Source organism: Rhinichthys klamathensis, unplaced genomic scaffold (assembly GCF_029890125.1).
Source record: "Rhinichthys klamathensis goyatoka isolate OS25496 unplaced genomic scaffold, OSU_Roscu_1.1 h1tg000303l_1, whole genome shotgun sequence".
Classification (NCBI taxonomy): domain Eukaryota; kingdom Metazoa; phylum Chordata; class Actinopteri; order Cypriniformes; family Leuciscidae; genus Rhinichthys; species Rhinichthys klamathensis.
Genome location: NW_026606822.1, coordinates 3,871,616 through 3,884,635, shown reverse-complemented (window position 1 = coordinate 3,884,635; position 13,020 = coordinate 3,871,616). Strand labels below are relative to the sequence as shown.

The 13,020-nt window shown below is 37.0% G+C and overlaps 1 protein-coding gene across 1 annotated transcript; it reads left to right on the top strand.

The window, feature by feature from the left end:
- Positions 1 to 2,917: 2,917 nt before the first annotated feature.
- hyal2a (hyaluronidase 2a) lies at positions 2,918 to 11,724 on the top strand. Its single transcript, XM_056270438.1, has 4 exons — positions 2,918 to 3,140; positions 4,133 to 5,087; positions 7,121 to 7,210; positions 11,078 to 11,724. The coding sequence occupies exons 2-4, from the start codon at positions 4,146 to 4,148 to the stop codon at positions 11,465 to 11,467; spliced, it is 1,422 nt and encodes a 473-aa protein (XP_056126413.1). The 5' UTR covers positions 2,918 to 3,140; positions 4,133 to 4,145; the 3' UTR covers positions 11,468 to 11,724.
- Positions 11,725 to 13,020: the final 1,296 nt, after the last annotated feature.

Here is a 13,020-nt window from a genome sequence, read left to right as displayed (position 1 = left end):
GTTTATAATAACATGAAATGCCAGGACAGTTGCTTTTACATCCATAATGTTATGCAATCTCCAAGTGAAACAAAATATTCAGTGAAGACGTCATGCTGAAAGGAAAGTCCTTTCTAAATTGGAGACTGAGAATGCATATTGAATGTTGACTAACATTAAGATTAAAAAAAAATGGTCTATATTATAATTATTTTGAGTATATCTGTATCCGCTGATATTGAATATATTTAATTGTCGCTAATTTCTACATTTTTACATTTACATGACCTTTGACATCATTCTAACAGCCACTTAGTTAATCTTTGTTAATAAAATTGTTTGTTTTTAATTTAATAATATAATTTAATTCTCTAAAAAATATTTAAAAAATTCATTCTGTAGGCCTACATTATAATGTTGTGACCAGTGTTGTTTTAGCATAATTGATATACTATGATTTTTCTTAATATTTTGAATTAGAATAGATTTTAATTTTATATTTTCAGTTGTATGTTTTATTTGTCTTTTTTTATAAATATGTATAGTTTTTATTATGTTTTAGTTTTAGGTAAATTAGTCCATAAATTAAGAACTTAAACTAAATGAAATTGAAACATATTGTTTTGGCAACTAGCTTAAGTTTATTTTTATATTTAATTTAATTTTGGATAATGTTTCTTAGTAAAGAAAAAGTTGTAGGTTTTAGTTAACGATAATAAACCTGGTTGAGACTCCCAAATTAATTTTTTTTAGCATTTACTTTTTTAATTTATGTGTTAAAAAATTTCAATATTATTATATATTTATTATAATTATTATTTATTATATAAGTTGTTATTCATTTATTCAGAGTTAGTATTCATTCATTTAATAATATAGAATTTTCATCTCTGCCATTTATTGGTTATCGGCCATAAGAAGAAAATAATGATCATTAATTTGTTGTAATAATAAATTACTGGAATGTCACTTTTGGTGCAACACAATGTTTTCGTTACACAATAAAAGAGGTTTAAAAAATATTTTTCTAATAAATTATAATATCATCCTTTCCTATTTATTTTGGACACTTTTTCCTTGGGTTGTGCATTGTAACCGGCGTTCTTCTTCCATATTTCGTTTATTTTGGCTGTGTTCAGTGTTTGCCTGGCACTGGGGATGTGGGTGTGGTAAATGTGAAAGGTCAGAGGTTAAGCTGTTTGTAATGTCTCCTCGCTTCTTTGAAGTTCACCGCTGAGAGGCTTCCACTCCCGTTCAGCAGCTTGTGCTCTATCGGCATACGATAGATACATTATCAGAGCCGGCCAGGCCCCGCAAAGGCACGTTCATTGCAAACAGATGCCTGTCCCGATGTAGATGACTTCACTGGGAATGTTCGTCCCACCCATGTGAATGAAATACAGGAAGCTGCGACAGGATGCCATGTCTGCGCACAATCCCTGACACCGATAAGAGAGAACACACTGCTGGAGGGTGTAAGAGTGAATGCGTGATGAGACATGTGAAGGTTACAGCGGCCCACTGGGGCTTGTGTGTGTGTGTGTGTGTGTGTGTGTGACGGTACTGTTAAACAGTCAGATCACATGCTATGCTATCATCCTCATAATGCTTGAAATATAGAGCTATTCCCCAGTGTTCGCTTGTTAAGATCTTATAAGATCTTACTTTTTCAACCTCAAAAGCCTTTTATCATTGGCCTCTGATAAAGCTGCTGGTTGACCTTTGACCTGAAGGTTTGCTCTTATAGGAGTAGAGATGGAGAGATAATACAGGGGAACTGCTGCCGGACGCTCAAGGATGTGAGTTTGCCATTTTTGGGAGACGGGCTTGATGGGTGTGTGTGCGTCCAGTTCCTCTCATATTGTTAAAGCTTCCTGGCGCTGCCTAGTTGGAAGAAACAGTGATGTAAAACCCCGAGAACGGGGAGAAAAGGAACGGGCGGAGGAAGGAAGTGTCCCTCTCTTTTTCATGAGCGCACATGCACTGACAGAGCACACACACACACACACACACACACACATGAGTCAGCAGAAGATCAGCGGAACAGGATCTCAGTTGGTCATTCTCACTTGAAAGAAGCCTAATGACGCTCTGATTTCATATCCGTCATGTGAATCCTCAAACATCTAGTTTCAGTGAATCTATATACTGTTGTTTCTATTTTAAAGACCAAAGCAAGGCAAAATATAGGTCATAATTTATTAATATGGATAAATCTTAAAATTAACACTTATGTGATGGATGAGAAATTGAAATAATTTTTTATTTTATTACATTAAGAGCATAGAAACAGCTGCTTTGTCAAATTATAGATTAAGATTTATACCATGGTATTCATCTGTAGTGATTCAAGGTTCTTCAAAAGCATACTATAGTATTATAGTGTCTGGAGGTAGCAGTATCGTGTTCAAAAACATGGTAATTTTATGGCTTTTTTGCAAGTCGGCCCTTACAAATGTGTGTGTCTGTGTGTGTGTGTGTGTGTGTGTGTATTGTGATCAGTGAGCATATGCTGTTTCTTTTCATTTTATTTTAATTAATTAATTAATTGTTATACATATATATATATATATAGGTGTAAATACACACACACACATACAAAAATTGTTATTAGTGAGCATGTTCTGTTTCTTTTTAATTTACATTTTCTTTTCTTTCAATGTATTTATTTATTTAATAATATACACACACACACACACATTTCTGTGATCAATGAGCATGTTCTGTTTCTTTTAATTTTAATTTTCTTTTAATTAATCAATTTAATAAATGTTTTTTTTTTATTGATTTAATATTTATTCAATTAAAAAAACGTTCTTTTGGACCTGAATTGCACATGTTATACTCACATGATTTGCATAAAGGAAACACGCCCCCAGTGAGCTGGTCATAAACCACGCCCATGCAACGAATCAATGAAACTTATGAAAGTGGCGCTTTGAAGTTGTTGCGCTGCCGCAAAGATACACGCTTATCAGATGAAGAATATGACAAGATTCTCATGAGACTTCAAGCGACATTACATCGCAACATCTGATCTGAAGCCTTTATGAACAGCGGAACACTCGCGGAAGTCTCTATGAGGCAACAGCAATGATTTACATCGCAAACACAGGATGGAGTTATGTATCAGGGAATGACTGTTATTTTTAATATCAAAGGTGAGTTATTTCCATGAAAAAGTTGTTTTGGTTTCATGTTTGTTGCTCTGTGATTGATGTGAAAAGGCTGGTGTTGGTTTTTGATTGTATTAAACACTTTTTACACTCACAAAATGATATGTACCATGGTACTACGATATTCTTTGAATTTTGCAAAGAGATTTACATTTTATTGCTCAGATGCTGTTCTTTTTTGTTCTCATTTATGTTTTATTTAAACATCAACTTATACAATCCCCTAGAAGAAACAAATAGAGTTTATTATCGACGTAGAGTATGCCTAAATATGTACAGTGCAAGATTAATGTGGAGAACAGAAAAAAGAAAATTGGCGTTTGGAAATATTTGATGAGAAATATTAAAATAATTGAGATCTCTGATTTTTGATTAAAATTAAAGATTGTATCTTGACAAACCTAAACATTGTCTGAGACTCATCTTCATCTAATCCCATTACTTTAGGATAAACAAATGAGATATGAAGATATTTTTTTATGGGTCAGTAAAATCAATGTCTGATCAGGTCATTCTGCCTTAAATTGGAATATCATCATGTGTCTCTCTATGAATTGTGTGATTGTGTAAAAGGGTTACAATAAAGTAGCATTTAACATTTCATTCATAACTTTGATTACTTTAGGTAAAAGAAATGTGTTTATGTATTTGCTAAATTATTACAATTATATGTTTACAAAAAAATAACATGGATATTATCTAATATAAAAAAATTATATTTAATTTTTACAGTGGGAATAGCAGTAACAGTTAGAATAAGAACTTAGAATAAAAACTCAAAGTCATACAATCATTGATTTATAACTTATTACATTTACGAGGTTAAAATGGTCTCATTACATTTGCTGCGGTCCCCTATATAAAAAACTCATGTCTTCTTGTTTCCCTGCTTTGAATGAACAATATCAGAAAATATTTTTATTGACTGAAAATTCTGATCATAATGAACTGTAATGAGGAATGTGACTTTATTTCAGGCCCTTATTGTGAATGACTGAAGCCATGGATTACTGGATCCAACTTAATTGGAGAATCTGGTTGTTGGTTCCACTGGCTCTGGATCATCTTGCTCTTGCTGAAGAGCTGAAGCCCACCAGATGGCCTCTTTACCCTCAGAAGCCGCTGGTTCTTGTCTGGAACGCCCCAACTGAAGACTGCAGGCCTCGACACAAAGTCCATTTCCAGCTGGACCAGTTTCAGATCGTGGCGTCTCCAAATGAGGGCTTCACCAAGCAGAACCTCACCATCTTCTACAAAGACCGCCTGGGCTTGTATCCACACTTTGAGCACGGCACCGCCGTCAATGGTGGACTACCTCAGATCGCCAGCCTCACGCACCACCGAGAGAAGATGCCAGAGGGGATTGAGAAGTACATTCGTGACCCGTTCGCACGAGGTCTGGCCGTCATCGACTGGGAGGAATGGCGTCCGCTGTGGATTCGAAATTGGGACGCCAAAGGCATATACAAGACCCAGTCGGAGCGCTTAGTGGCCCAGAAAAACCCGAACTGGACTCTTGCCCAGGTAAAAAAAGTGGCCCAGCAGGAGTTCGAGATGTCCAGCCGCAAATTCATGCTAGAGACGTTGCGTCTGGCCAAAAGCTTGCGTCCCAACCAGCTGTGGGGCTTCTACCTCTTTCCCGACTGCTACAACCACGACTATCGCAACAGCCTGGAGAACTACACGGGCCGCTGCCCGGATGTAGAGGTGGCCCGGAACGAACAGCTGAAATGGCTGTGGACTGAAAGCACAGCCCTGTTTCCTTCAATATACATGGGCTCTGTGTTGCGTTCAACATCCTTTGGTCGCCAGTTTGTCCGAAACCGGGTGAAAGAGGGAATAAGATTGGCATCGGTGGGAGAGGGACTGGCACGTCCTGTTTTTGTCTACAGCCGCCCTACGTATGCCAATGAGCTGGAGTTGCTGACAGAGGTGAGTTTGTAGAAAGCAGAAACATTTGCAGTGATAATTTCAGCTCATTGCCTGATTGACCTTTTGCCGACTGAGACGAGTGTTACAGAACAATCTAGGAATAAACTGAAGATTTGGGTCAACGGTGTGATTTTCTGTAACATTGCTGAACCTCCAAAAGTGGTATTGGGTTTTATTCTTATGTAAGCTGGAATTGTAGCTGGAAAAATGTTTTGTAATTCTGTCATTATTAACTCACCCTCATGTCGTTCCTAACCTGTAAGACTTTCGTTCATCTTCAGGATCACAAATGAAGATCTTTTAGATGAAATCTGAGAGCTTTCTGTCCCTCCATTGACAGATACGCAACTACCACTTTGACACTTCAAAAAGTTCATAAAGAGATTTCATCAAATAGATCTTAATTTGTGTTCGGAAGATACTCTCGGAAGGTCTTGCGGGTTTGGAACAACATGAGGGTGAGAAATTACTGACAGAGTTTTCATTTCTGGATGAACTATCCCTTTAAGAGTAGCATTGCAAAGCATTTTTATTAGGTCATTTTCTTTAAAGAAATGAATACATTATCTTTAAAGAGTAATGTCTTTGCTAAAACAACTTCTCTGAATCAATATTGAGATTAATTCCATCAAGTTAATAATTTTTCTGACTTTGCAGATTCTAATTCCATTGCAGATTTAAAGTTAATATTGTATCTCGACAAATCTGAGGATTATTTGGGACACTTCTGTGATGGAGACGTGTCATATTATCAGAGAAACATCTGATGAGTGGAGTTTCCAAGCAAACTTTCCATTTGCTCTTCATTTAATCCCATTAGTAAATGAACTGATTTTGGAAACTGTGTGATTTTCTGCAAAACTGCAGGACAACCAAAAGTGGTAAAAGAAAGTTCCTACGTAGGCTGGAATTAAGAGTGTAGCATTAAAAAAGGAATTTGTTAAATTACTCTTTAAAGAACTTTTTACTATGGCTTTAATAATCTGAATCAATATCCACATGAATTAACGTTAAATTAGTACTTTTACGTTTATAAATGCATTTATCCAAAATAATGTTTCCCCCCCCCCCATACATTTATTTAAAGGGGGCTTGAACTGATGTTCTACCAGTTTAATTGGGAATGAGAGGTGACGGAGTTTTATCCAAGATTTCTAAAAGTGCATGGGAACAACATTTTACCATTACTTCGGATCATTTCTGTGAAAGTTCATTTAAACCTATCCAAACACACACATTTTTCTATACATTTATCACAAAGGCTGTAACGCAAAGGCAACAGTTGCTTAGGGAGCGGTGATTAGTAACATTTACAAAGAGCCAATGAAAGTTTTGTAAAATCTCTGCATACAACCTACAGCTAACCTCTGACACTGAACAGAATGTGCGGAAATGAAGGTTGACCTTAAAGGACGAGCATATTCCATTCCTCTCCCCATTCTGTTTGTTCAGTTGCCAAAGAGACGTCTTCTGAGTGTCTGCAAATATTTCTTCAATTGTGTATGTTAGTAAAGTTCACATGCCCAACTGTTGTCTTCCCCCTAAAGATCTTCAGGTTTAATGCACAACAAAAAACATCTTTAAAACAAGATCTATTCATAAAGATGGTAAAAGTTATAGAATTTAAAGTTGAAGCGTGTACTTTTTATACAAAATACTTTCTTCTATAGTTAAATATACAGAGACAACTAAGTGACTCCGTGGTGCTTTCATAACATTGCTCCATTTATTTGAGCAGTTTTAGTAAAGATTAAAGCGAGTGTCTTGTGTATATGGTCTTTGTGTTGTTTATCACAAAGCTTTTCCGTGTGTACCCGTACTTTCTGCTCTTTATCTCTGTATATGTGTGTTTATGTGCAGTGGAACAGGAAGGGTGCTGGTCATGTTTTCAGTGCCACCACCCATCATACCATTCCAGCTAATTTCCTAGATTGTTTCAAAGATGCTGTTACAAAAATTGTATTCATTCGTTATTTGTGGCCTCAACTCTCAGCAAAATCCAGTGACTGATTCCCTTGTGTGTGTTTGTGCAGACTGATTTGGTGTCCACCATTGGAGAAAGTGTGGCCCTGGGAGCAGCTGGTATCGTATTCTGGGGCAATTCCACTTATGCCAGCAGCAACGTAAGCATTCACACACATCACATTGTATATTATTTTAATAATTAATAGGACTCGTTAAGGGGTTTCTAATGATAATAATCAAGGAAGCAGGAGGCAGGAACCATTGAACGTTCAACATAACTTTAATCACAAAAAAACCCATAAACAACAAAATGTAAGTAGGCGACAGCACCTTATGGACTACTGCCGCATAAACTAAAACAAAACAACAACATAAAGTCCAGGTCTGGTCCTCTCTCATCCTTCACTTTCATCCCTTCCCCTTTTATCCTTCCGGAGCTCCTCCGTGGGACTCGAGACACTCGCTCTGTTCCCACGGCTCTCGGCCCTGCCCTGCCCTGCCCTGCTGCTTCTTATTATTTTGCTAATGGTTCTTTTGTTGTTCATAATTACATTATATATCATATTTGTTATGCATGCCTTCTGTCATCTGATACTTTTTAGCAAGTAAAAGGCCTTTGAGTATTTACAAACGTCCACCTTCAGCTTGTCGTTCATGTGTCTTTTTGCTGTGAAATCTTTACTGATTTTTATAAAGTAAACGTATGTTCAAATGTGAGTTTCAAATATGAGCCATCATTAGAGGTGGGCGATATATCGTTTAGACGATAATATCCAAATTGTTGTCTGGACGATATGCAAAATTGGGATATGGAATATTTCATAATTTTTACAGTCCAATCCGATGATGAGTCCAAAAGATGGAATACATTTTCCCAAGAGATCCACCGTAATAGCCTCCGAACAGGGCTTCTTTTAACTTCTAGTAAATAGGTAGTCACATTGTTGTTAGTCTAATAGAAGTACTGTTTGCAAATAGGGGTGTAACGGTACACGTATTCGTATTGAACCGTTCGGTACGAGGCTTTCGGTTCGGTACGCATACAAACCGAACGATTCGTTGGACCATTTTTTCCTGCCGACCAAAATCCGCGTTGGCGCGACCACCATGACGTTGCACAACATCAAATGGCAAACGTAATAAAAGCGGAACGAAACTGTGCTATTATTTTGTGCTTCACGGACCGTTTCAGTTCGGACCATCAATGTCAGTGCAGCGCGCGCCGAACAGGGGCGCCGAATCGTGATGAAGCGACACTGTTATACACAGCGCTAAGAGATCCAGAGAAAACATTAGAATTCGCCACTGAAGTAACGTTACTAATAACATCACTGCGAGATCTAGTGAGAAGCATGCACATTTCTCTGTTATTAACGGATCAAACGTGGAAACAGCGCCGCCGCTCCCACCACGCGCATCACGCGCTGTGCGTAGGGCACCAAGTGCTGAGGGGGCACCAAAAATAGCCTAATGAAAAACCAATCATCAAACTTCTTGTTATAATCAGATTCAGCGCGTTCTTCCTCTTCATTCCGCAGCGGCGCCGAGCAGAGACAGAGAGCACGTCAGAAACACAGGACAGGGTGTGTGTGTGTGTGTGTGTGTTCATGTGTGTGTTCTTCTGAGCCTCATTGGTCTGTCACTGCTCGTCAATGTCAGAATATTTGAGATGACCAATCAAATCAAAGTAGGCAGGCTTTATGTTCACAGACGCTGAGCGCGAATTTTAACAGTGCAACTCGACGCTTCAGTGTACGGTCAAGTGCGAGATAAGATGTAAGTAGCTAAACTTAACTTTATTTGACAGGTTTTTTTAGGTCATAAATGTTAAACGAATGACAAAAAATAATTAGGCAAACTAATATAGTTTTGTCTAATTTCGCCATTTTTAACTGAAAATAGGCCTGTAACATGTAGCCTAGTGTAATAGTTTAGGCTACTGTCATTGTGAGGGGACAAGAAACATGAACAAAGCCGTTTTCATCATGTTAGGCACAGGATTTATAATGAATGTGTACATATTGAGAATAAAATACAAATTGTAACCTTTAGTAAATTAAAAAAAGCCAACTTTAGGAGGGGAAGAGACAGGGCAAGATAAAAACAAAGAGAAAAAGAGTGTGATGCTGATGAGGAGAGAAAAATAATCAGCTGCACACTGACATGGTTTTAAAGCTGTTGTTATCGAATTATTATTATTATTATTTTTTTTGCCTTCACAACATCTTAAAATGCACATCTGTAGTTCAGAAAAATCCAAAATTTCCCCCGAACACCCCTAACTAACCTGCCTCAAATTCGGGATCCCAGTGATTATAAAACCATGCCATTGCATGGTAATGAAACTAGTTAATAGTAAACATTAGACCCTAATCTAAAGTGTTACTTTTTAGCTTTTTATTTTTTTTATAAATCATACCCTCATTGGGGGCTTAGCCCCCCAAAATGAAAATCCTAAATGAAAATGTTTTTTTTTTAGGGGGGGCGGGGGGGGCATCATAAATGAATTATGCTTAGGGCACCAAAATGGCTAGCAGCGGCACTGCGTGGAAACCAGGAGAAACATTTTGCCAGGAATGAACTAGTTATAGGCAAATTTACGTTCACAGATCAGCAACATTCACCATGGGTTTAATATAGTAACACTAACTGTAACCATGGAAGTTTGGCAGAAATAGTCAAATGCTTTCAGGTAGGCCTACATCACACATCTTTTTCCAGCACTTCAAAACTCAAATATTATCATATTTGAAAGTTATTTTTAATGTGATGATGACCAAAACATTATTTGTTCATCCTTCAAATATGACCCCCATTTATAAAACTAAAGGTTTCAAGATGTAAAAAAACCTCACACTTATTTAAAAATATTTTTTCTTTTAATAAATAGGAAATGTATCTGTTATTTCTTTCTTTTTGCTGTATCGAAAACATACATCACTGTATCGTATCGAACCGAACCGTGAATTTTGTCAACTACCTATTTGCAAAGCACAAAGTAAATTTAATACGTACATATATTGTACTGAAAAAGCACTGTTCTTGTATTACAATAAATATTTAGCACAGTAACTTGGTTCATGTTTAAATCAATTGTCTCATATCTTTATGTACTAGTAATTCTATACAATGATAGGTAAAATGGAGCAAGTCAAAAGACCAACTGGACCTTCTTTGCCAGTTTGCACACATTTCTTTGAAGGATTGCAAAAATATCGTCTGAATATCGATATCGAGATATTGGAAAAAAATATCGAGATATTCATTTTTGTCAATATCTCCCACCCCTAGCCATCATGCTTTCGAGGAACGTTTATGTTCATGTCTCAATCATTATTGCAATGCATTGCATTATATTATGTTTTGCTCTCCATAATAAAAACTACAGAGCTTTGATCATAAAACTAAGCATTTAAATATCATTTTACTAATGTTATTGGGAGATGTAGAGTGAAGACTAAAATGTATAAGCATTTTATGTAAGTCTGTTATACTGTTATAAAGATTCTATTGATTTACATTACAAGCTATTAAAAGTTCATCTTACTTTTTGACTGTATAAATAACATCTGCACCAAATTGCATACGTTTGTTTTTTGAGCTCCATATTCTCATATCATACTATATGGTTTTATGCCCTGATGTATCAAATAGGATACAAAACATGAAACGCATGTGCAGACTTTTTTTTTGTTTTTGTTTTAAGATTTCTGACTATTATTATTATGTCAAGTTTACATGGTTATGATTGGTGATTTAAACTTTGGCACATAAGTTGTCCTTTGCTGTTTTTGCCACAGTCATAAATGATTTATTTGTAGACAGACTAATTACTGCATAGCAACACTAAAATGCCTACAACACCTTAGCAACGCCCTGGAAACCACCCACAACACCTTAGAAACACATTAAAGTGTCTGCAACACCCTGCCAACCACATACAGTAGCAACATGGCAGTTTTGCAATGGAAAACTCTATTTTTACTTGACATAATTTCGTTCTCTTTCTCTTTTTCATCATTCAGGCCAGTTGTTCCAGTATAAACCAGTTCTTGCGGGGTCCACTGGGCCGATACCTCCTCAACGTCTCCACAGCAGCCGAGCAGTGCAGTCGCTTCTTGTGCAGTTTCCACGGCCGGTGTCTGCGCAGACATCAGGACACAGACACGTATCTCCATCTTGACCCACAGACGCACACAATAGTTGGCCAGGGCAGTGAACTGCACGTGAAGGGAGGAGTGAGCGTGGAAGAGCGGCGGCGGATGAGTGAAGACTTTCAGTGCCAGTGTTATAGTGGGTATCAGGGCGAGAGATGTGACCTCGAGGACCCTCTTCAGCAGCGGGGACACGGACATGCACTAAAAGCAATATGGATTTACCTTCTCAGTCCATTGCTGCTTCATTTACTGACCTGAACACACCTCAACTGACACCCGTTTTCTTGCTTATGAAATGTTTGTCGCTCCAAATGCTGTTCTGAAAAGGTCCCTCGCTTTCATGAAGTCATGTGGGTGAGCTTGAAATTGAAATTTATAAGTATAAACACAGGAAACTCAAAAGTTCCTTGGAGTTTAAATAAGCACTTTTGTTTGTTGTCACACGTTTCTCGCACACCCTTTGAGCCAGATGTAGGATATTGTGCAACAGGAAAATCTCATGAAAATGTATGACTATCTGATAGTGGATTCATTCAGAAGACGTTTTATTTGAAACTCAGATAGTTGAGTCTTTATTTGAGTCACCGATCATCAAACAATTTGAATAGGTGGACATCTGGTTTTATTAATCCGTCTTGGTTTGAGTGTGAATTTAAGACATGTGACTATAAAGATGCTGGTTATCTAACACTACAATGTAGTGTGCAAACATCAAATGTACTTACACCAATGGGTGGATTTGTATGTGCAAACTAGTGGATTTGAGCAAGCCTTAAATAGACAGTTCATCCTAAAATGAAAATTCTGTCTATTCAATATTAAAGAGGCCATTTGATGCTTTTTAATGTTTTTCCTTTTCCTTTAGTGTGTAATGTATCTGTTCAAGTTCATAGTCTCCCACAGATAGGATTTATTCCAACAGAGAACATTGCTCCAGACCGGCCTAAAATGCCGATATTGCTTCTGCAAACATCTCGCAATTTGAAATATCATACCCACCCAAAGACAACTACAGGCCGTTAAATACACACGTCTTGTACCTTTGTCTTTTTGTCTGATTGTTTTTTTGCTTCAAAATTGAAGTTTGTAGTGTTGTGTTTCACCTCATGGCTTAACACATTAACGTAGACTTTAAAAAAAAAAAAAACTATGGGAAAACTGAATGGAAAAAAATACTTCCTGAACCTGAAAAAGGGGGTGGGTACGTGAATATATATATATTTTTAACATTAAAGTATGTTAACCTGTTCTAATAAAAAAAATAATGACCTTTTAAAATAGCATCACATGGCCTCTTTAAATTAATATTCATTTATATTTCTTTTTTTTTTTCCTGAATGACTTAAGAAGGCTTGAAATATAGTGCATGAGTTGTGTGAATCACTTTTAATAATCGTTAATATGAGACTACTAGTGCTGGAAATGTGGACACATATAACTGACCTGAGTTTAAATCTGGCTCGTATGTCATTTCCTCATCACAACCCTGTTTCCTGTCCTGTCCTATCAAAAACCCTTAAAATAAACAAAGAAGTTACTCAAGAACTGAGTTATTTATATCCTGTTATTTAAAAATATTTTGCAACTTTGGATAACATCCTCTTTATTTTGACTGTTTCATGAACTAATTGAACGGTTGCCGAATCAGCATTTATGCACACTTTTTGCTTCGTTCAGCATCTCTGTCAGTGTTGTAGAGGTGATTATATGGTAATGAGAGTTATGTGACCGCTGTCATATTTATATATGAAAAAGGCACAAGCACTGGACTGTGTGAGAAGCATTTGCATTACATCTTTGAACTGTGGCAT